Source organism: Alternaria triticimaculans (assembly GCF_023758025.1).
Source record: "Alternaria triticimaculans strain BMP 0046 chromosome Unknown scaffold_7, whole genome shotgun sequence".
Taxonomy (NCBI): Eukaryota; Fungi; Ascomycota; class Dothideomycetes; order Pleosporales; family Pleosporaceae; genus Alternaria; species Alternaria triticimaculans.
The window spans coordinates 661,529-685,010 of NW_026055964.1; the positions used below are offsets into that span (position 1 = coordinate 661,529).

General features: G+C 53.0%; 3 protein-coding genes across 3 annotated transcripts; 2 read left to right on the forward strand and 1 right to left on the reverse strand.

Annotated features, from left to right (window-relative positions):
* Positions 1–286: 286 nt before the first annotated feature.
* On the forward strand, positions 287–6,970 carry J4E78_005608 (uncharacterized protein; the record flags this gene model as incomplete). The annotated part of the gene is made up of 4 exons (XM_049366227.1): positions 287–435; positions 627–1,293; positions 1,398–6,746; positions 6,803–6,970. 4 exons carry the CDS (start codon positions 287–289, stop codon positions 6,968–6,970), a joined length of 6,333 nt encoding a protein of 2,110 aa, XP_049221953.1.
* Positions 6,971–13,595: 6,625 nt separating this feature from the next.
* Positions 13,596–16,171, reverse strand: J4E78_005609 (uncharacterized protein; the record flags this gene model as incomplete). The annotated part of the gene is made up of 4 exons (XM_049366228.1): positions 13,596–14,616; positions 15,011–15,308; positions 15,355–15,936; positions 15,988–16,171. The coding sequence occupies 4 exons, from the start codon at positions 16,169–16,171 to the stop codon at positions 13,596–13,598; spliced, it is 2,085 nt and encodes a 694-aa protein (XP_049221954.1).
* A 215-nt stretch (positions 16,172–16,386) lies between these two features.
* On the forward strand, positions 16,387–17,922 carry J4E78_005610 (uncharacterized protein; the record flags this gene model as incomplete). Its single annotated transcript, XM_049366229.1, has 2 exons — positions 16,387–16,736; positions 16,785–17,922. 2 exons carry the CDS (start codon positions 16,387–16,389, stop codon positions 17,920–17,922), a joined length of 1,488 nt encoding a protein of 495 aa, XP_049221955.1.
* Positions 17,923–23,482: the final 5,560 nt, after the last annotated feature.

The following is a 23,482-nucleotide window of genomic DNA, read 5'->3' on the forward strand; positions in this document are numbered from 1 at the left end:
ATGCACCACCACCCACCATAGCCTGACCGACTCCAGCTGTCTGTCTGCCGCCGCTAAACAGCCCGAGTCTCTCGCCCGCTCCGCCTCGCCTCGCTGCGCGCCTTGCCCTGCGCTGCCTTGCCCACTGCGCTGCCGACCGCCGCCCATGTTGCACACCTCGCGCTGCTGTCCCGCCTCGATGAAGTAGCCGTCCACGTCCACTCTGCGCAAGCAGTCCCCACCACCACTCCCGCCGCCCACGCGGGCCACTGCCGCGACTCACACCCTGCACGCCCCCGCCGCCGCCATGACGAGGAACGAGACCATCGGCCGCCATGGCTCGGTAGAGAGCTCGTGGAGTTCGCGCTCGGGCGACACGATACGGCCCTATGGACGCGCGGGTTCGCTGAGGGGTACCCCCGTCACCGTCAAGACGGACAAGAACCTCAATTCCCGGTATGTTGTTGCGTCTGGTGCCGTGCGAGATGGACGCTGGCTGGGGTGGCGGCGCGCGCTATGCGCCCTCGACCTTGACTCTGGCCTCGTCTTGTCTTGACGCGGGAAGAGACATGTCTTGCCTGTCTTGCCTGTCTCACTCCCACACGTGCATCGACATCGCCAACCGAACGCCTGCTAACACGCCATAGTGTCGAGCGGGAATCCGAGATATCGCCTGGCACCGTCCCCCCAGCTCCGCCGCCCAAAGACAACCCCTCGCACCGCCCGCGCAAGCCTGCCACTTGGGACGCTCCCACGCCGAGCGCCTTTGGCCACCACCGAAAACAGCTGGCTGTCCTGGAGACTTCGGGAGGCCGAGTGCCGTCCATATCGCGCAATCCCCCCACCGCTTCGAGCGCCAATTCACAGGTCGCGCCCTGGTCCACCGCGCCCAACGGAAACAACATGACCAACAGCGTCTGGAGCAGCTTCTTCAACGATTCAAACGAGGATGTCTCGTCGCCTGGCTTCCGCCCGGGGACCGGCACCAGAGAGGACAGCATGGGCTTCCCCATGAAAGACGACAGACGACCGTCGGTAGCCAGCGCCACGACCGTAAGCAGCACGGGTTCCAAGTCGAGCATGGGCCGGAATTTCCACAAACGCCTGCAGAACGTCTTCGGAGAGGACTTCCCCGCCGACGACCGCCAGAACTCGGATTCGAGCCTGGGCACGCCGCAGCGCAACCGCGGCAACTCCCTCAGCAACACAATTGGCAGTAAGCACCAGTCGCGCCCGACCTCGCCTACCAGCTCCCGGCCACGCACTCCGCAGGCGTCCTCGGAAGTCACGCCATGGGAGTTCCAAGACTCCAAGGTGAGTCTAGTTCACATCCAGAGGAAGGCACTGCGTCTCTCACTCATGCTCCTGCCCTACTACTCTACCGCCGACCTCGGACCTGTATCACTAACCCCTCGCAGGACGTTCCCACTCCCGCTGAGTATGGCGGCCGTCGTTCCTCCGAGCAACATTCTGCCAAATCGGGTCGATCGCATCACAAGCTGCACGTAAGACTGCCTGGCACTGGCCACCGGCACAAGGGCAGCAAGGAGGACAACAAGGCCCCAGACGGACGCGCAGACATAAGCCAGCCTTACCCGCTGCGCCCCACCACCAGCCGCGAAGATTCCAGCTACAGCGTCCGACCGAACCAACCCTCGGCCCTCAGCTCCGCCTTCGCTTCCAAGACAAGCCTTCTGGGACGGCCGTCGAGTCCTACGCCAAGCTCATACTCGGATATGACAAGAGATGATAGAATAGCGCAACGGTCTCCCAGCACCAACAAGGCGTCACACGGTTTCTTCGCGCGGTTACGAGGCAAGGACAAGGACAAGGATCGCACATTACCGGGAGACACCCTCAAGAGTCTGGTCGCTGCTGGAACCGCCTCCGCCACCTCTCTGAATCCCTCGATCAACACGACACGATCCGCGAGGCCAGAGCCGGCTCGGCAGGCCACCATGGCGAAGCAGCAGGCGATCAACAATGGTGTTGAGAGCGCAGCCAAGGAACAGAGAATGCGAGCGCCTCACCACCGTTTGCCTACCTTCCGGAAAGAGAAGCGCGCAATTCCTAACGAGCCTACGGGACGGGACCCTAACGATAATATCGCTAGCACAGCAGGCAACGATGCTGTTTTCTTCCTGGACAGAAATCTGGACGACATGGAAGGCATTGTGAATCTTCAACAGGCACCGCCGATGACACCGCCTGTAGGCGAGGTGCCAAAGCAGCCACCGAACCTCGGTGAAGACATCTCCGTACCAGGACCCGATGACGACGGCACCGCGGCGTGGGACGCGCCAGACTCCTGGGCCGTGAAGCGCATGAAGGACGAGATGGACAAGCTGGGAGACGCCGACGAGACTACAACGCCTTCCAAGGAAGAGAGCGACAATAAGACGTATTGTCTGCGCATCTTCAGGGTCGATTCAACTTTTGCGACGCTATCAGCTACCTTGAACACGACCGTGCAGGAAATCATACAAATACTAGGAAAGAAGACCGTATTGCAGGACGAATTGGACAACTACCACATTGTGATGCGGAAACATGACACCTCACGGCAACTGGAAAGTAACGAGCGCCCGCTGCTGATCCAGAAGCGATTGCTGGAACTCGCCGGATATACGGATCTGGACCGCCTCGAAGATGTCGGAAGGGAAGATAACAGCTACCTCTGCAGATTCACCTTCCTCCCTGCCAAGATGAGCGGATACTCCAGTCTGGAACGGGATCCTGGTTTCAGCAAGATGCAGAAGTTCAGTCACATTGATCTCCAAGGTCGGAACTTGATCACCATTCCTATTACGCTCTACCAAAAAGCGACAGAGATAATATCGCTCAACCTGTCGCGGAACCTATCACTTGACGTACCTAGAGACTTTATCCTTGCTTGCACCAATCTGAGGGAGATCAAGTACACCAGTAATGACGCCCGACGACTACCGCCCAGTCTGAGTCTTGCTAGCCGGCTGACCATGTTGGATATTTCGAACAACCGCCTCCAGTCTCTTGACCGTGCTGAATTGCACAAGCTACAAAGTCTGCAAGGGCTTCGACTTTCCAACAACGGGCTGACGCGACTGCCACACTACTTTGGACAATATCGCGCGCTTCGCAGTTTGAACTTGAGCTCGAATTCCTTGAACGAATTCCCCGACTTCCTGTGCGAAGTCCGGACACTGGTGGATCTTGACATCAGTTTCAACTCGATATCGAGCTTGCCTAAGATTGGCCAGTTGACATGTCTAGAAAGACTCTGGGCGACAAACAACAAATTAACCGGCAGCTTCCCTCCAACACTGAGCAATCTGGTCAACCTGCGAGAAATCGACGTGCGGTTCAACGCGCTTGATAGTATGGATGTCATGTCCCAATTGCCCCGATTGGAGTACTTGATGATCGGCCACAACTCTATTTCGGCCTTTGAAGGCTATTTCCCGAAGATCCGTGTGCTGCACATGAACCACAACCCAGTTACACGCTTCGGCCTCACTCAGCCCACCCCAACACTAACCGCCCTCAATCTTGCGTCTGCCAAACTAGCGCAATTACCTGAGGATCTGTTTGGCAAACTGACTGGCCTCACTAAGCTCATCCTCGACAAGAACCACTTCACGTCCATATCGACCAACATCGGAAAGCTGTACAGGCTGGAACATCTCAGTATAGCTCGAAACTCTCTGGATGACTTGCCTGCCGAGATCGGTCGCTTGGTGGAGCTTCGCTATCTGGACGCGCGCGAGAACAATCTGCCCAAGCTTCCCGAGGAGCTTTGGTATGCTCGCCGATTAGAAACGCTAAACGTGTCGTCCAACGTCCTTACCACGTTCCCCAAACCTGGCGCATCACCTCCACCAGTAGCAAATGGGGAACAAGCTCAAGTAGACGGAGCGCCTGCGCTTGTTACACCGGGCTTGACATCAAGTCCCAGTTACGAAGAGCTGGGAAAATTGGAAGACTTCCAGAATCGCCGTCCTAGTCAAGCATCAGGAGGTCTGAGTGTTGGTTCGTCGGCTGCCTCTTCGCAACGGAAGGGGTCGATGGCGTCATACAACACTTCAAGCACGGCGCGCAAGACATCAGTAGCGTCTCGCGCGCCCACCGAAGGGACACTGACACCCATGTCCCGCAAAGACTCCAGCCTTAGTAGTCGCTTGGTGACTACCTTTGCGGGTTCTCTTCGACACGTGTTCTTGGCTGACAACCGGCTGAACGACGACGTGTTTGATGAACTATGTCTTCTCCCCGAATTGCGAATTGTGAATCTGGCATACAACCTCATCTATGACGTACCACCTCGTACGATCCGACGATGGCAACATCTTACAGAGCTGTACCTGTCGGGCAACGACCTCACGTCTCTACCTGCAGAGGACTTGGAGGAAGTTGGCTCGCTCAAGGTCCTTCACATCAACAACAACAAGTTCCAGGTGCTGCCGGCCGAACTTGGCAAGGTTGCACAGTTGGCTGTTCTTGATGTGGCTAGCAATTTGCTGAAATACAACGTGTCGAATTGGCCATATGACTGGAATTGGAACTGGAATCACAAACTCCGATACCTGAATCTGTCAGGCAACAAGCGTCTCGAGATCAAACCCAGCGGCTCGTACAGTGGCGGCGGCATGAGTATGCGAGAAGGGCGCGACCTGACCGACTTCAGCTCGTTGATTAATCTTCGCGTACTTGGGCTTATGGACGTCACGATGATGGTTCCTTCGGTTCCTGAACAGTCAGAGGACCGGCGAGTGCGCACTGCGGGTTCGGCTGTGGGTACCATGGCGTATGGTATGGCCGATTCACTGGGTCGCAATGAACACATCTCGACAATGGACATGGTTGTGCCCCGCTTCCGCAGCCACGACGACGAACAGCTGTTGGGTCTGTTTGACGCACAGCCGCTTGCGGGGGGCGGAGCTAAAATCGCCAAATACTTGTACGACCAGTTCAAGAATCGGTTCGCCGATGAGCTCGACCGTTTGCGACCGAATGAAACGCCGTCAGATGCCTTGCGACGAAGTTACCTTGGCCTCAACAAGGAACTCGCTACCGCTGCAAGTCAGGGTCTGGACAAGAACGGACTCACTGCACCGTCAACACAAACGCGCAATTCAGTACCTGACCTTAGTGACGACGACCTGACATCGGGAAGTGTGGCGACAGTACTGTTCTTGAAAGAGATGGAGCTTTACATCTCCAACGTTGGCGATGCGCAAGCCCTTCTGATCCGTTCGGAAGGAGGACACAAGATCCTTACCAGGAAACACGACCCCGCTGAGCCAAGTGAGCGATCCAGGATACGAGAAGCCGGCGGATTCGTGTCGCGGCAGGGTAAACTCAACGACATGCTCGAGGTATCAAGAGCATTTGGATACGTTCAAATGTCGCCATCAGTCATCGCATCGCCGCATATCATGAACCTTACTCTTGGCGACACAGATGAGATGATCCTGATAGCTTCGCGAGAACTTTGGGAATACCTCACTCCAGACTTCGCTGTTGATGTCGCACGATCAGAGCGCAACGACTTGATGGTCGCCGCCCAAAAACTGCGCGATTTGGCTATTGCCTTTGGTGCGACGAACAAGATCATGGTCATGTTGCTTGGTGTCAGTGATCTCAAGAGCAAACAACGTGCCCGGTACCGCACCCAAAGCATGTCCCTCATACCCGCACCTGGTGCAGATCCAGACTGGGGCGCATCGCGCAGACGTGGAAAGAAGGGCAACCTGGTCGGTGACTCCAAGCTCGCTCGACTCGACAACGAAGTGGACGCGCCAACGGGCGAAGTCAGTCTGGTGTTTACGGATATCAAAAACTCGACCATACTGTGGGAGACGTACCCGATTGCTATGCGTTCTGCAATAAAGATGCACAACGAGCTTATGCGCCGACAACTACGCATTATTGGTGGGTACGAGGTCAAGACAGAAGGTGATGCATTCATGGTCGCTTTCCGCACTGTGACATCAGCTCTGCTGTGGTGTTTCACGATCCAGAGCCAGCTTCTCGAAGTACAGTGGCCGCAAGAGATTCTCAACAGCGTCAATGGACAGGAAGTGGTCGATCCGGATGGTAACGTCATCTTCCGTGGTCTCTCAGTCCGCATGGGTATCCATTGGGGCACACCGGTGTGCGAAGTCGATCCCGTCACGAAGCGCATGGACTACTTCGGACCCATGGTCAACCGCGCCTCACGTATCTCGTCCGTAGCCGACGGCGGCCAAATCACCGTCTCATCCGACTTCATCGCCGAGATCCAACGGCTCCTCGAAACGCACATTGAAGGCGACCGTAAGAACTCCGCCGGATCCGAAGAAGCCTACGGCGACGACATGAACAGCCAGATGATCCGCGGCGAACTCCGCTCCCTCAGCTCCCAAGGTTTCGAAGTCAAAGACCTCGGTGAACGCCGTCTTAAAGGTCTCGAGAACCCTGAGTACATCTACCTCATGTATCCGCACTCGCTGGCTAGTCGGCTGGCGGTCCAGCGCCAGACGGAACAGAAACCCGTCGAGCAGCAGAAGGAGGCTACGGCTGGTCAGAAGATGGCGGGGAGTCAGCTCACTATCGACACGGAAGATGTCTGGGATCTCTGGAATATTAGTCTACGTCTGGAGATGCTGTGCAGTTCGCTCGAGAGCCCGGGTTGTTCTGAATTGAAACCGCCAGAGACGGCGTTGCTGGAGAGGATGAAGAGCCGGGGTGGCGAGATTACCGATCGTTTCTTGATTAACTTTGTTGAGCATCAGATTTCGAGGATCGAGGTATGTTTTACTGTCTTTGTTTGGTTTGAAGGGACGGTTACTAATGCGGGAAATAGTCTTGTGCCAGCACCCTTGCTCTACGCCACCGTATGCGGCCATTCGGCAGTGCACCGCTGCTCGAGCAGGCGTGTCATATGGGCGATATCTTCGCGGAGCTCGATGCGAAGTTGAAGCGGTTGGAAGAGTTTGAAAAAGGGGCGATTGAGGGTATGGCGCCTTCTTGAGGGGTGCGCAGTCGCCGTATCAAGAACTTAACTACAGTATGACGACAATCACGCAACACCACAACAACAGACCACGAGCACGCGCCGTTCACTACAAACACCGACGGACGATGACCGAGAATACCGAGTCTCACTACCTTATCCACGCAACACACCTATCTCTATCCATCCTAATCGACCACCCCTGCATCCTCGGCGAAGGAACACGGCGAACCGCATATCTCTTCCTCTCGGTCATCGTCATCGAATTCACACACGCGCGCGCGTACTCCAATACATATCCATACGATCCCATGCGCTCGAAACCGCCCTGGTGGCTGCGAACTCTCTATACTTTACTCACGATACCTCATCTCGCGTTCACCTTATTTTACCTCAGTATCTCGATACCACTCACACATCACACTCTCAGACCTCGCGAATGGAGACCCTGCGAGGTCAAACAATTGGGTTCTCACGGCGTTTAAGGGAGCTCGCTCTTGAGCGGCCTTTTCGGGTTTTGGGCGCTCTGCGTTTTTCTCTTTTGGGGTTTCCTGTCTCTCGGTTTGGCACTGTGCGATTTGGTTTGCGCGGCTTGGGCTTGCTTGGGTATGCGACGCTACGTGTGCACGTGACTGGACTGGTCTGTGGCAGTAGCTTGTAAGGTTTATTGTTATTCATTGGGATTTGGGGATGAGGGATTGGAATGAGCGGGATGGGCTTGGGCACTGGTTTTGATTGTTGAGCGATGGGCGGATGGATGGGTGGATGGGGAGTCTCTTTTTCACGGCCTTGGGATGAGCGATGTGGGATGCGGGGTGGCAGTCTGCTTGGAGCGTTTTTGGGTGTGGAGAGGGGGTGTATGATTGAAGGATGCGAGTATGGTGAGGGGAGGGGAGGATGGGGAGTTGGGTGAGGAGAAGTAGGGGGTTAGTGAATGACTATCGCTTTTACCTGTGCAAAATCCACGTTCGTCTCATGTAATCATGCGCATGCCGAGGTGGTTGACGGCAGAGGCATACGAGTCCAGTGGCTACTTGGGTCTAGCGCACCATGACGCTAGAACGAGAGATGCGTATATAAACCCCTCTCCTACCTTCCTCACCCTTCTTCTTGTATCACAAAAGCTTTCCTCTTTTTCTCCAAAAGCAAAAGACAAGTGCGTTATGTGCTCCTCTTCCGCTTTTCCAAAAACATCGTACAAAGCCAAGCATGTGCGCTCCTCTCCGGCTCTTCCAAAACGCAACAAAGCTGTCTATGTGCGCTCCTCTCCAGCTTTTCCAAAATCTTATGGTGGCAGCGTCCATGTGCGCTCTTCACCGACTCTTCTCCAAATCTGCAAGACGACAGCGGCATGTGCGCTTCTTTCCCGCTTTTTCCACAAGTACGCAATGGTATTTACATGTGCGGTCTCCTCGGCGCCGGAAATCTAAAAACTGACATGTCTGAATACATGTCTAAACACCAAACCATGTACAAATCTCCGACATGGTGTGCTCCTCCTTCTTTGCCAAAAAAACTATCTCTATTGAACCTATGAGAGCAGACTCTCTCGGATTTTCCACATCAAAAGCACTTGATGGCATCATAGATGAGCGGTGCGCTCGTACTCCACCGCCTATTTGCCGAAAGACCAGAGAGCAACGAAGATGGAGAGGAGAGAGGAGTGGGGTTGGGGTATATAAACCCCTCTCTCGACTGCACTTCTTTTCTCTTTATCCTACGCACTTGACTGTGCTTCTACCAAAAACAACAAAAGCAGCTAATATGGAGTGTGTCTGCTCTTTCTTCCAAAAATCTGCAAGCCTCGAACCATGAGGGGGAGGGCTTCTCTGTTCGCCTTTTACACCAGAATTGACTGAGAACCGAAAAGTGGAGTGTGTCTGCCTGCCTTTCTCTCCACAAAAAAAGACATGACAAAGCTTGCATGGAGTCTGTCTGCTTCTCTGCCTTTCTCTAATTTCGCAGATATTCGCGAAATGGAGTGTCTCTCCCTCGCGCTCTCCAAAACAAGGATACCGGGTTGCCATGTCTGCTCCGCGCTTCCTCTCAAACTCACATACATACTTGCGATGGAGTGTCTCGCTTCCTCGGCTTTCTTTTCTACTGAAAGATCTATTCAAACATGTTATGGAGTCCGCTGTCTTCTCCGCCTTTTTCTAAAACAAGAGATGAAGGACACATGGATTGTCTCTCTCGTCTTCAAAATAGAGATGCTCAGGTTGCATGGAGTCTGTCCTGTGCGATCCTCCTCCAGTGTCTGAAACGATCGAGATAGAGTGACATGGCTGTGCTATAAGAGGACGACAAAGAAAATGATGGCTGTGCGAGAAAAGCGCACACTAAAAGATGATGGAGTGGCTCTCGCTGCGTCTACCAAAACAATCAAGGATCTTTTCATGGAGAGAGTAAGAGTGGGGTTGTCGTACCAAAACAGGTCGGCATTCTGCATATGGCTGTCCGTCCTCCTGCTTCCAATCCGTATAACGAATTTGGAATAGCGGCTGAGCAGGTGGATGGATATATAAACCCCCTCTTCTACCTCTTTCTTGTCTTTATCACTCTACATGCCTTTGGGCTTTTACAAAAACACTGGATGTACGAGCTATGGCTCTTCTGCTCCTTCTTTCTCAAAAACCTATGGCTCAAGGACAATGTCTCTCTTCTCCGCTTTCCGGTCTCTCACTCGAAAATCTGTTTGTCGCTGACGATGTTTCTGAAAAGATGAAAAGTTGGAGATATGAGAGAGACTGAGAGTGGTGCATTCACTAAAAGACAAAAGAAGCCGGCCATGATCTCGTTTGCGGAGCGTCTGGTTTGAGCCATCACTCATGCGGAGTAGCAAGAAGCGCGGGTATAAAATCTTACCTACCGATCCTCTTCTTCTTTCCTCATTACCACCATTCCCTTCGGGATTTACCAAAAGCAAGCTACGACACTCCCATGGTTCTCTGTCCGCTCTTTCCAAAAATGGAATTCCTACGCATCCATGCTTCGGTCTCCCTCAAAGTCAGGGTCAAGATGATCGAAGTCTGTTCCCTCCCTTCTGCAGAACTCAAAATCTTCTTCAAGTCCGTACCATGACGAGTCTTCCTGCGAAAAACTACCAAAAGTACCATCCAGAAGAAAGATGGAGACGAGAAACTAGCAGCTAGCGATGTTATGAGAGAGGAATCTGTGAGAACTTGCACACTCGGAACCTCCAATGAGCATACGCATGGCCAATGGCCTGCGGGTCTTCTACGTCTTCGACGTACTACGCGCTAGTGAGATGTGAGGTGTGAGGGTATATAAACACCTCAGAGTTCGCTCTGCTTCTCCTTTCTACACCACAAACTCTTACTTCGTGTTTCCAAAACTTATTCATCGAACCCTCCATGGGTGTCCGGCTGTGAGCACCAAAAGTCATAATAGGCTATAGCGATGGCATGTGCGCGCCTCTGAAAAGATGTCTCAACCACTACATGTTCTCTTCCGCGTCAACAAAACATCTACGGAAACCCGGCATGACTTGTGCGAACTTCGAAATATCGAATCTGTCACAGGATGAAGCGATCGCGGAGGTCTTCACAACATTACCGAAATATTCAAAACGCCACTGATACGCCGCATGGTCTCCGGCGTCTCCGCTTCCTGTGCGCTTGTATAGACTGGCTGGGGAGTATATAAACGCCTCTTCGCTCTTAGTTCTCTCTTCTATCATCTACCTCAAAACCTTTTCCTCTTTTACCAAAAATGCGACTTAAGGTCACTATGGCGCGTTCGTCGGAGCGACCGAAAAAACTACCAGGAATATTGCATGTTGCGGCATTACGCTGGGGATCACAACAGCGGAAAGAAAAAGAAACAAGAACATGACGTGAAAGAAGAGAATGGTGTGTGCTTCTCTCAAAAGATGAAAAACTGTTCCTATGGTCGAGGACGAGTGGGACTTGCGAAGATCGTCCCTACTGCAAAACATCGATTGAAATGCTCCATGGAGTGCAGCTCTCTCCTCCTCCCGCAGCAAATCCGGGGTATATAAACTCTCGATTGGCGTCTCTGCTACCTTCTTCCTATCATCCACTACTTTATCCTTCGGGATCAAAACTACATCCAATTTTACCAATGTCCTGTCTGGCCTGGAGAGTCTCTCCAAAAGGATTCACAACATCGAAAATGTCCTGCTCGACGGCCTGAAAGTGGCACAAAAGGACACCAGCCATTCTAATGTTCTGCTGAAAAGGCACAAGAGCGAACATATGCCCACAATGTATCGCTGCAATCTGAAAAAGGGCATAAACGATCTTATGCCGGAGATGAGTGCGGGATGTATCGTATGAATACCTAAAAGTGGAGAGTGATGAGCTATGAGCTTTCTCTCTGCATGGGGCGGTCGGGTATAAATACCACTGGCAACACCTTTATTCTTCTGTATCACACTCTACTTCTTGGGTTTTCAAAAGATGCATCAATACATGCATATGGTCCTCTCCTTTTTTTTCAAAAAGCCACATCAGACAAGAATGTCTGTGATGCCCTCTTTCCTCAAAGGCGCAACAACCAAGACTATGAGTCTGACCCTCCGGGATTTCGCATCAGCTAGGTCGCCGAATAAATGACTAGACATATCCCTGCATCTGGGAAAACCTCTTCCCGCTTCATCCTGTTCTTACGTCCTCTCAAAAACAATGTGGGAATGTTTGATGGTCTTCTGTCCTTCCAAGAACTATTCTCATTGCAGATACGGCTGTGTGCTGTCTTTCCTGAAACCAACGCCGTCATCGAGGATGGAGTCGAGCCTCTGGATTTTGATGTCGGTTAGATTGTCGCTCAAACTGGAAACATCGCAGTGCGCGCGTCAAAATACTGGTCTCCGACCATCGGATGCTGTCGAGAGCGTCAAGCTTAGAGCACCAAAGATGTACATAACGACTTCACATGTGGTGTCTCGCGGCTTGGCGGCCGTGTATATAAACACCCCCGCTGCTACCTTTGCTCTTATTTACCACACACTCTTCCAGAGTCTACCAAAAGTGTACGAATCTGAGTCATGGTTTCTTTCTTCCAAAAAAACGTACTCAAATTCCGCGACATGTGTCTTTCCTTCCAAAAGGCCGACATAAAGACAAGATGAGTTCGAGACTATGAGATTTGGCATTGCATACAGTGTCTCTTAAACAAATCCTGGACAAGTCCATGTGTGCGTCCGAAAAATCGCGACTGAGTATGATGATGTGGCTGAGGGTGTCGAGCTTGTAACACCGAAAACTCATTCGCTGCTATATATGGGTGTCTTCTAGTTGCGCGGCCGTGCATATAAATACCCTCGCGCTTATCTCTACTGTACTCTATCACACTCAGCTTCTTGAGTTTACTAAAACTCTTATGCGAAGGTTTCTATGTTCTTCTCTCTTTTCCAAAACTTGTACCTGGAGCATTTGATGTTCCTCCTCCCTTCCAAACCGCCCAGAGAGAAGTACGATGAGTTTGAGACCGTGGCATATGGTATCAGCTATTGTATCTCCAAAACAGAGCCAGAGCAGAGCCATGTGTTCGTCCTGGAAAGACGAGGTACTTCAATCCATGTGGCTGAGAGCGTCGAGTTTGAAATACGCATAGAGCGACCAAATCTCTGAGATAGCACTGCGCTGTGACCATGTCTTCAGCTGTATATAAACCCCAGATTTCAACGGTTCTTTCTCTACAACACTTCTTTCTTTACTTTCTAAAATCTATTGACACCATTTATATGGTCTGAGGATCTCCTCGCCGAACAAAAAGAGCCTATCAAGTTAACCATGAGAATCCGAGAAGACAATTCGTGCGACCAAAACCAGAATGCAAAAAGACCCATTGAGAGCATCTCTGAAGTATCTTACATTCTCAACCATGGACAGAACCCAGGGTTTCCCACTTTCTCACATCCCAAAGCTTCTCCTACCTCTTCGATGTTTGTGCAGTTCCCACAAAAACTATAAGCATCACCCGATACAAGTGCGAAACTAAGACACATTACTGAAAGTATGCTTAAGGACTTTTATGCGAGAGACCAAAACTCCTACGCAGAGGGCTATGTCTCTGCGAGTTCTGCAGAGTCTGCGATAATACCTCAAACTATTACCTCCAAATCCAACGTCGCTGACCTCATGACTCAATTCCCGTGTATATAAACCCCATATCCACACTCATTCTTCTTCAACACACTTCCTCTCTCTTTCCAAAAAGAAACCCCACCATTCACACTCATGGTCTGGGGTCTTCTCTCCAAAAATGGCTCTTGCACCTTTCGATGAGATCCCGCTCCAGCAGCTCGCGTATCCAAAACAAACGATGATGGAACCGCTCCATGGAGAGAGCTCCTCCCAATCCTCTGCCGTGGGTCAAAATCCGATATCTCGGCTTGGAAGTGGTGGGTTGGAAGATGACTAGTCATCGTTGTGGGATTGCTGGGAGATGTGATGGTGTGAAATTCTCTGTGTGTGTGTGTGTGTGTGTGTGTGTGTGTATGTGTTTGAATCGGTCAAAGCAGGTAGTCATGCGATCACAAAGCCGATAAACTATAGCATTCTGTATCGCAGCCTTGTAGATACAGTATCTTTGAACTACGTGTCTCTCTCATGTAGATCAACAGGAGGAGATCTCCCACCATGCCCGCCTTGCCATCCTACAGCCTCAGCCCCCTCAACCCCTCCCCCACCGCCTCCCTACTCCTCAAACTCTCCCCCGCCGCCCTCTGCGCAAACGCGACAACATCCTTAACCCTCATCCCCCTGCCCAAGCCATGCGCCACCGCCCCACAAAACGTATCGCCAATCCCATTCACACTAACCACCTCACTGGGCTGTAGCACCTTCTCCACCGGAAACAGTCTAACGTAAAGACCCCCAACGCCCTTGCCCTTCCCCATCCCATCTCCACCAGCCGAATCCATCGACGAAAGGTTCCTAGCAAGCACATACCCCCTCTCCCCCTCATCATACAACTCCTCCGCATCGCTCGTGAGCAATTTCGTCATCAACACGCCCTTGCTCCCCAATTTCGTCAGGATAGTAGGGAAGAAAGGCAAGAGTTTGATGGTTTGTTGGGGGATGCCTTGGTCGACTAGTTCGCTTCCTACGGTGACGGCTAGCGGGACGCGTAAGCCGCCGTTGGGTATACCCAGGGCGTCTATCACACCGAACCATTCTGGGGATTCAAAGTGGGAGGATTGGGCGGCGAAATCGTGGAGAGCGGTGAGTTCGTACGTGTTTGGTGTTATGATGTCGACGAGGGGGGTGGGGTAGATGGATTGTGCGGCCGTGGTGGTGGAGGTGGAAGGGAATATACGCAGCGCCTTTGCCGTGGAGACAGGCTCGAAGATCGTGGTTGTATCGGGGTGACGGGCGGCTTGGAGCCAGGTGTGTAGAGCGGGTGACGACCAATTTGCGTCTGTGACGAAGGCTTTGGGGCGGGGAGAGGTGGTGGTGAAGATGCTGGCCGCGAGTTCTTGGATTGTATCGATGGGGATGGTTTCTAAGATTGACATGTCTGCCATGGCGAGGGCAAGGTCTTTGTTCGTGTTGTTGATGGCGACGTATTGGGCTGTCCGGGATGGGGCTGGGAGGGTTTTGATACCGGTTATCGGCATGCCTTCCGATTGCAGCTGGCTGAGGGCTGCGCGGCCGCTCAGGTCGTCGCCAACGGCACTGTGGAGATGGACAAAGGAGCCTAGGAGGTGAGAGGCCTTCGCAATGTTATGCGCTACGCCTCCCAGTGTTTGGGTGATGACTGCTGGGTTCGAGGTGTGAGGTAGTGGTTCTGTTTGGCTCGTAGAGGCTGTAAACGGAGCATAGTCACACGAAAAGTCGACCGCGAGGGCACCTGCAACGACTACATCTGGGACTTGTTGAGACTCGGTCGTGGATGAGATCGAGGTAACGGGAGTTGAAGGAGGCTCAGAAGGTGATGGAGGTGCATTACTCAGTTGCTCTCCCATAGTAGAAGCGGGACTGGACTGAACAGGAGTGAAGTAAGAGGAACTTCGTCTAGCATACTTACATCAGTGCCAGTCTACATTAAGCAACAAGAGTGCTGGCTCACCCTTGGGCTTCTTCCTGCTTTGCTTCAAGTATGGCAAGCTCTCGTGCTACGATGGTGGCCCGTCTCACGTTCGATTCTATAAGGGCCCTGTTGGCGGGTATACTCTTGCCCTTGCTGAGCTCCTTGATCTTAGCAAGCACAAAGGGTGTGTTGTCTTTGCCGGAAATGTTGGCTGCTTCAGCTTGTTTCAGAGCTTCGGCGATGATCACATCCATTTCATCCTTGGGTATAGCGAAATCGATAGGAACGGGGTTGGCGAAGAGGAGACCAGATGAGATTTGGAGTGCGTGTTGCGCATCTAAATGGTATTAGTAATGGAACAAGAAGGGGATTTGAAGACTCACATATGACAGCAGCCGCCTCGATCTCATCCGCAATGGTCGTGGGACTCTTGACTCCACTGTCCCTCGACCAGAAGGCAGGGAAGTCTACATTGCCTTGTCGTCCATCGGCGAAGGTGCCTACACCTACGCCTTCGGTCTCAAGATACTCTATCGTCCGTGGTATGTCGAGGAAGCTCTTGCAGCCACTAGAGATAACGGTGACCGGAGTCCTGCCGAGCTCTGTCAAATCGGCAGAAATATCCATGCTTGACTCAGCGCCGCGATGAACCCCACCAAGGCCACCTGTTCCAAAGATCTTAATGCCAGCGAGGTGAGCGAGCAGCATAGTGCCTGATATAGTTGTACCGTCATTGAAGGACTTGTCGGTCAGTCGCATACCGCATACATAGCCGAGGTCTCGTCGCGAGAGCTTCATTGTGTTTGGATTACCAGCAGAAGAAGCCAGCTTGATCAGCTCTTCTGGATCCATGCCTACACGTGCTACACCGTCTAGAATACCAATAGTAGCTGGGATGCCGCCATTCGTTCGGACTACGCTTTCGAGGAGGGATGCGAGGGCTACGTTCTCAGGGTAGGGAAAGCCTGTCACGTGAGTTAGCAAACGATGCGCTTACGCATATCTTTCAATCCTACCATGAGTGTAGATTGTCGTCTCCAGCGCGACGACGGGCTTTTTGGAGTGTAGAGCTTCGCGCACCTCCTCCGAGACACGGAAGAAGCCATTGTTGGTCAAATGGCGCCTTCCCGATGCAGTCGCAATGCCATTGCGACTGGCAGATATCCTTGGCCTACCAAATGAACGTGCTAGAAGTCTCATAGTGACGTGAGAGAGTGAGGGTGGGTAGAAAGCTAGACATGGAGGGGTGAGCTCGAGCTGTCGCGCCAAGACGCGGAGGTGCCAGGGAACTCCGAAGAGAACACCTACGACGCAACATCCGCCGCGTAACCACCGACTGCCCAACCTGCCAGCCAACCCAATTCCCTCACCACCGACCTCATACATGACTGGATAGCTTGACTGCTGGTCCAACAATGAGGTCTTTCCTCTTTACGAGCTGCATAGCAGCGCTTTCGAGCTTCGCGAGCGCCGAACTCAACCTGTCACAACCGCTGCTATCCAAGCAAGTGCTACCCAGCACATTTACACCACCGCAGGTGTTCAAGAATGCCAACCTAGTCCGGACGACGAACCTGGACAAGGCATACGTCAGGGAGACGATCAATGTCATAATCGAGAACATTGACGACAAGGCGCAATCAGAATACTACCTGCCATTCGACTCGAGCACATTGTCCAAAGTTGGAGGGTTCGAAGTAAGAGACAAGAAGGCGGCTGAGAAGGGCATCTTCAAGGTCGAGGTGGTGGGCTTTGATGCAGAGAGGTAGGCAATGGTGCGATTGATGTTACATGTCGAGACTGACCGGGACAGCTCCGTCGAGTTCTACAAGATCCACCTCCCCGAGCCCCTCGCACCCAAGGCGCAACAAACCATCAGCATCTCCTACTCGATCGCCTCGGCTCTGAAGCCCGTCCCCGCCCAGATCGCCCAGACGGACAAGCAGTACATTCAATACGACTTCAGCGCATACGCACCCTCGGCCTACCTCACCGAGAAGCAGCGAACCAAGGTCAAGTTCCCCAACAGCGATGTGCCAGACTACACGAGCCTTCCCTCGGAGCTCAACGACGAGCAGACCGCCGACCCCCAGAAGCAAGGCTCGACCTTCACATACGGTCTTTACAACAACGTGCCCGCAGGCGCCCAGCAGGCCGTAAGCGTGCGCTACGAGTTCACCAAGCCCGTCACCCACGCGACACTGCTGGAGCGCGACATCGAGGTCTCGCACTGGGGCGGCAACCTAGCATCCGAGGAGCGCTACTGGCTCGTCAACCAAGGCGCAGGACTCAAGAACCACTTCTCGCGCGTAGAATGGCAGCGCCAGTCCTACCTCAACCCACCCACCTTCGCCCTCAAGGGCCTCGCTCTGCCCCTCGCCCCCGGCGCCGTCGACCCCTACTTCACCGACGACATCGGTAACGTCTCGACCTCCAAGTTCCGCCCGGGCAAGAAAGAAGCCCTTCTGGAACTGAAGCCGCGCTACCCCGTGTTCGGAACCTGGAAGTACAGCTTCCGCGTTGGCTGGAACGCAGACCTATCCTCGTACCTGCGCAAGCTCTCCACGGGCGACACCTACGCGCTCAAAGTGCCCTTCCTCGAGGGCCCCCGCTCCGGCGAAGGCATCTCCTACGGCCGCGTAAACCTGCGCGTCATCCTCCCCGAAGGCGCGAAGAACGTCAAGTTCTCCACCACTGTGCCTATCGTCAGCAACGAAACTAGCCTCCACAAGACTTTCATGGATACCCTCGGCCGCACCACACTCGAACTCACGGCTATTAACCTGGTTGATGAGTTCAGAGACCGTGACCTCGTTGTCACGTACGACTACCCCTGGACTGCTGGATACCGGAAGCCCGTTGTTATTACTCTGGGCATGTTTGCCGTGTTTGCTGTTACGTGGGTCGTGGGTAGCATTGATACTAGCATTGGGAAGAAGAAGACTGCCTAGAGAAAAGAGAGAAGGTTTGGAATGTACAAAAGAAGATTGAGGGGAACGGCACGATATCAAAAGAGATCGAGAGGTTTTGGGTATCGATATGTATCTGGCTGCATGAACTGGGTTCACACAGCCGATTTAGGAGTATAGCGCTTTTTATAAGGATCATGTAAGAAGAATGAATACGAAGTTCCAATTCCAATTTCCCCGTGTCCAATAGTCTAGGGTATCACGCACTGTTCTCTACCATCTATCACAACATGCCCCTGTGCTCTCTAATCCAATTTACAACCCAGCACTCTCCGTCTACTCCCGTTTCTCTCACAGCTCAAACAAACACAGCCCCATCAAAAAGGATCCCTCCGTCCCTTGACCCGATGAACATGCCGACACACAACCCTCACACCCTCTTCACATCCCCTCCTCCCCACTTCACTCTTAACACACTGCGCTATGCGTTCCGCAATCGCTACACTGCGATGTGTACCAGAGTGACAACACACACTCAGACTGACTTCCATCTCCCTCCCCCTTCCACCATCCCTGCTTCTAGCGCGCTCCCCAAACCTAACTACCCTCTCCACGGCTTTCCGCGCCGCATACCTCGCCTCACTGTCTTCCATGACAATGTCTTGGATCCGTGGACTCACGCCTGAGTACTCCCGGCATAGAGAGGGTGAGGGTGGACGGACGGTGCGCGCGTCGATGGTGTAAAGGTGTGGGATTGGTGGGGTGCGGATGGGGAGTTGGGAGGAGAGGAGGGAGGCGCGCGTGGATTCTGAAGGTGTGAGGTCCGTGGCGAAGGTTATTATGTAGACGGTTGGGGTTGCGGGGATGGGTGTGTGGTAGGTGGGTTGGTGGAGGGGAGGGTGGGAGGATTGGTGGGTGTGGTATGAAGTAGAGCGAGGTAAAGTGGTCCGTTGAGGCGGAGTGGAAGAACGATATCGTTCTCGGTGGTGGAGTTGGGAGTCGTATTCGAAGGAGTGGGAGTAGGTGGCGTACTGCTTCTTAGGCATCTTATCGCTAGTGTCGTCGTGCCGTATGGGGGGTCGGGGTGGTGGTGGTATGTATCTGCTCTCCCTTTCCCTCTCTCTTCTACTCTCTCTTCTACTCTCTCTATCCCTCTCTCGATCTTTCTCCCTCTCCTTCTCCCTCGCCCTAACACGTTCCCGTTCCCTCTGCCTCTCCTCCTCTGCAATCCTGACCGTCCTGCTCGACGTCCCCTGAGCAGGCGGAAGATCGAAATGAACGTGTCTGCCCTCCGTCTTCTTGAGATTGCTCTTGCGCGGTGGTCTTTCTGGCTGCTGTGTTTGAACTGGTTTGACGTATCTCCAATATTCTGTTTGAGAGGGTCGGTATGAAGTGCTTGGTCTGTGAGATGTGCCGGGTCGTGCGTACGTAGTTTCGTAGTAGGAATTGTAGCGACGTGGTTCTGTGTACGGGTAGGGTCTGGACATGTAAGTTGTGTCGTAGGATCTCGAGGTGAGTCTGTGAGGGTAGAGGGGAGGATGCAGGTAGGTGTGTGAGTGGTGGGAGGGAGGTGCGGAAGTGTAGCGGTACATGGTTGTTCTTTCTCGTCTTCATGCCTTTTGTGATAGCGATAGACTGCTGTGTCTCCCCTTTGCGCGATGCGTATATTTACAGAGCCATGATAGAGGAAGAAATGATATTGGTGGTGTAGGTGACAGACGTTGGCGAAAGATTCAGAGTTCTTCGCGTAGGTTGATGGTAGTACGATACTCATAGTATGGCGTTCGCGCTCCGTGCTTGCGAGCATGCCGATAGGCAGTCGAAGCTCGTGGGAGTCACAGTCGCACAGAACGACATGGCGTTCCTGCTTCCCCACACTGCCATGTGTTGGGTGCGCATTGCTCTTGCCAAAGCTGAGGTTCGGAAATAGAGATTGAGATATGGGAACGCGACCAGCACGGGTATATGATTGCTATGAAGCTATTGCGAGTTCGACAACTTGGTTTGAGAGTGAGTCTGAAGTGGTGATAGGACTGAGAGAAGACTTGCAGTGGTCGACCGTTGATGACTTTAAGAAGTGACGATTGGTGAGATGACGAAGTGGTCAACAGACTGGAGGAAGGAACTACCAACTCTAGAAGCAGCTACCTCATTATATGCGCATTCCCCAAAACCTCTTCTTCTCTTTACGTGCTCTTTCCTCTTGCGCCAAACAGAAGTCTAGTGGATAAGTCTACGCCACATTACCAAGGCCTCTTCACTTGGGCTGCTGCCTTTCTGGGTTTAAGAACTCGATCACTAATCCTCTCATCGAATCTGCCTACCACACTTCTTGTCGCATCAACAGTAGCCATCTCGAAACTCGCAACGACTTCGAAACGAGTTTACAATTCAGTACATCTCGCGTCTAGTCAAGCTTTCTAACAGTGGGTCACCGGCCTCTCTACTGCACGACATCTGTCTGACTCCGCCACACATTCTCGCTTCCACAAGAACCCACGAGGATCCAGGACTGCAGTTTCGCAATGTGCTCAGTTCCACATTTCGTCGCTTGCGTTGGGCATCACCACAGTCAGAACGATTTAGCTTTGGCTTTGGATGACTTGCTTATGATGTGCGAAGCGGTCCCGGCGTGTAAGCCGTATATTGGCATCTCGGCTGTATCTCTCAATTTGCGGTCCGTCTTGAGGCCGGCCTTGATCGTCCGTTGGGCATCAAGGTACCATGTCGGCGTCCTCGCACGGCTCGCTGACCGCTGCGACGACCCGGACGAAACTCCAGCTGCAGGTGTTCAGAGCACTGTCGTTGTCGACAAGCGAGGTGTTGTGATTGCCTTGACTAGTCGATGCGAGGCATCGCGACGTCGCTCATGCTTGAGCAGATTTCGCCATCGCGACAGCCCCACCGGGACCCTGCACTGTCTCGAACATCGACAGAAGCCGTGTCTCGTTATGTGGATATCACATATTGTGCATGCGCGGTGCAGGCATACCGCTGCGCTCAAGGCTCCGAAGTTGCGGTCTGACAGATCCGGAACCGCTGAGGGGTCCGATGTTGTGTAACGAGCTCTTCGAAGGGTAACCCGGACAGCACATAGCAAAAGCTGCGAATATGCAAACCGATTTCTTGAAAGTACGGCCGAAAAACCATGGCATGGACAAGCTCTATTGGAACGAATGAGGCTAACGATTGACAAGGTCTCTGATTGAATTGGAAGGACAAGCCGCATCGTCTCATCATGCCATATGAACTGAGAACTGACACAGTCTCCTCAACACCATGCACGACACATCTCTCGGACCTCTTGTCGTGAAGAAATCCGAGCGTCGTCAGTGGAAGGGCCGAGTTGTATCAGCCGTTCGCTTGCGCCTTCGATCCTCTTTGGGGCTCGTCGCGATACGTGCACGAACAAGAGGTTCGTCACCGAAATGTGGCCGACAGCCGCTGCTCAGCGCACGAGCAGTACTCACTGCGAAAGTACAAGTCGTACCGAAGCCGGGGAGATCATGACCGAGATTGCACGCTCGATGAGACGCGCAAAGAAGACGCTCAGAACATTCCAGGGTGTCTTCAATCTACTCCGCCCGTACAGGTTCTCCACTGTATGCGCGTTTCGATGTTGCAGCTAGAGCTGGGTCAGGGGCCCCTCCCGCACCGGATACCACTATCTGCACCCCAGACCCTAGCTGCTTACCGGCTATCGTCACCAAAGTGGCATGCCGGAGAACGTCTCCAAGTCGCCATGCAATTGTTTGCGATAAGCAATCGTCGATAGGAATCGGAGTCAAAAGGCCCTATCGTGCATACTCAACACTCACCATCCACCGGTGTACATGCAGCATGCCAGCTGAGACAATGTTAATAATAGGCGCATAATGCGCATCTTGCATTTCCCTCACCTATGTACCGTTGCGGGGTATCCCGTTACAATTTCGGCTGCAGTAACGCGGTAGGTGGCCTTTCCTGTGGGAGCTGCCTCTAGCCGATGCGTTGCCTGTCTAATCGGTGAGGGAGCAAACGTTCGATTGGCGAAGACTCAGTCAGCGGGAAAGCACAGCGTGGTTGGTGTTACTTTTCTTGTCAACGTCTCGCCTGCGTGGGATACTGATTCGACGACCGGTGTTGCGACTGCATGTGCTGTTGGGGTTGATGGCCTGGATGGGGACTTGGCTTGCAAGGCGGATCTGAGCACATCTTCCTGTCACACTGCTAGTAACGCCTTGGAGATCCTATCGACGCGGCTACCGTTGAGGGAGCCTCACTTTCTCAAGGCTAAAGGCGAGCTTGGTGGTTGTGTCATGTACCTTCTCTTTCGCTACACAGGGCTGTCTGTCGGTGTGATACGTCCGCAGTCGCGGTCCACGGATTACTGGGGACGCGAAAGCGATGTCTGTATGGGGTTGTGGGATCTGCGGGTATCTCCTCCGCCCGCCTTCCACACGCCTACCCATCTTGGCAACTGCCCAGGTGTCAACATCAGAGAAATTCGCATCAAAGGACTTTGTATGGCCGGGTCGTTGTACCGGTGATGTTGCTGAATATAGTCGAATACGAGCATCAAACAGGTTTGACTCTTGTCAAGACCCACGCGCGCGCCTACTCCGAGTATATACTCAAAGTATAAAGAAGAAAAAGCAAACACGAAAACACGTGCTACGAGTACCCAGCTGTGTAAACCTAATAATCGAGTCGCGTCTAGCGTACAGTCGGCATCGACAACCGACATAATCACATCATTCGCCATCACCGGCAGCATGAATCGGATTTGCCTCAAGAGTCAAAATACGATGTCGCACGCGCTACAAGCCTGTCGTAGCTGCGTAGCATAAGGCATCAAGGTCGTCGGCGACTGCGAGACAAGGTATGGCAACCACGCGCCCCCCCAGGAAGCTGAACTTGCCGATGGAAAGCGAATGTGCCGCAACCTTATCCCACCTGGCAGCAACACCCGTGACAAGTTCACGCAACGGAGTCTCCTCCGCAACACCTCAATGACGCCCTTTTCCAGCTCATTTCCCAGCATTTTGAACCAGAGAAATGCTCGTTGCTGCCCAACGTTGCTTCACCGTATCAAACTCTACTCGTACTCCGTGCCATGTTTGCCGTTTCTGGGTGTGCCTCGGGAACGTGGGATATCGCCGTCTACTGCTTTGTCAAGTTTATCAGATGATGAAATCTTCCTTGACCGCTGGACAGGCAATGGAGAAAGGTCCGATGACTGCGGAAAAGCAGGACACTTTCAGCAATGATGCATGATCGACAGGATACAGTGCACTTTGCAGTAGATGCTGCGCGAAGTAAATGAATAGGAAAAGGAGTCCATGCAACGACTGCGACTTTGGAGAGCGCAGCATACGCGAATGGAAAGGAGTTGTACGTTGCGACTCCAACATAGACAAGGTTACCCCAAATGATCGACGGCCTGCACCCGGCAACCAACGCATCAGCATCTTACTCATGCACACATTGTCCAACACGTACGATTTGCCAGACATTCCGAACATCAACCGCAGTAGGCGCTCAGTAAACAACTGTCGCAACACTCCCAGCCTCCCCCCAAAAATATCTCGTACGAGAATCCACCTTCACCGCACCCTCCTTA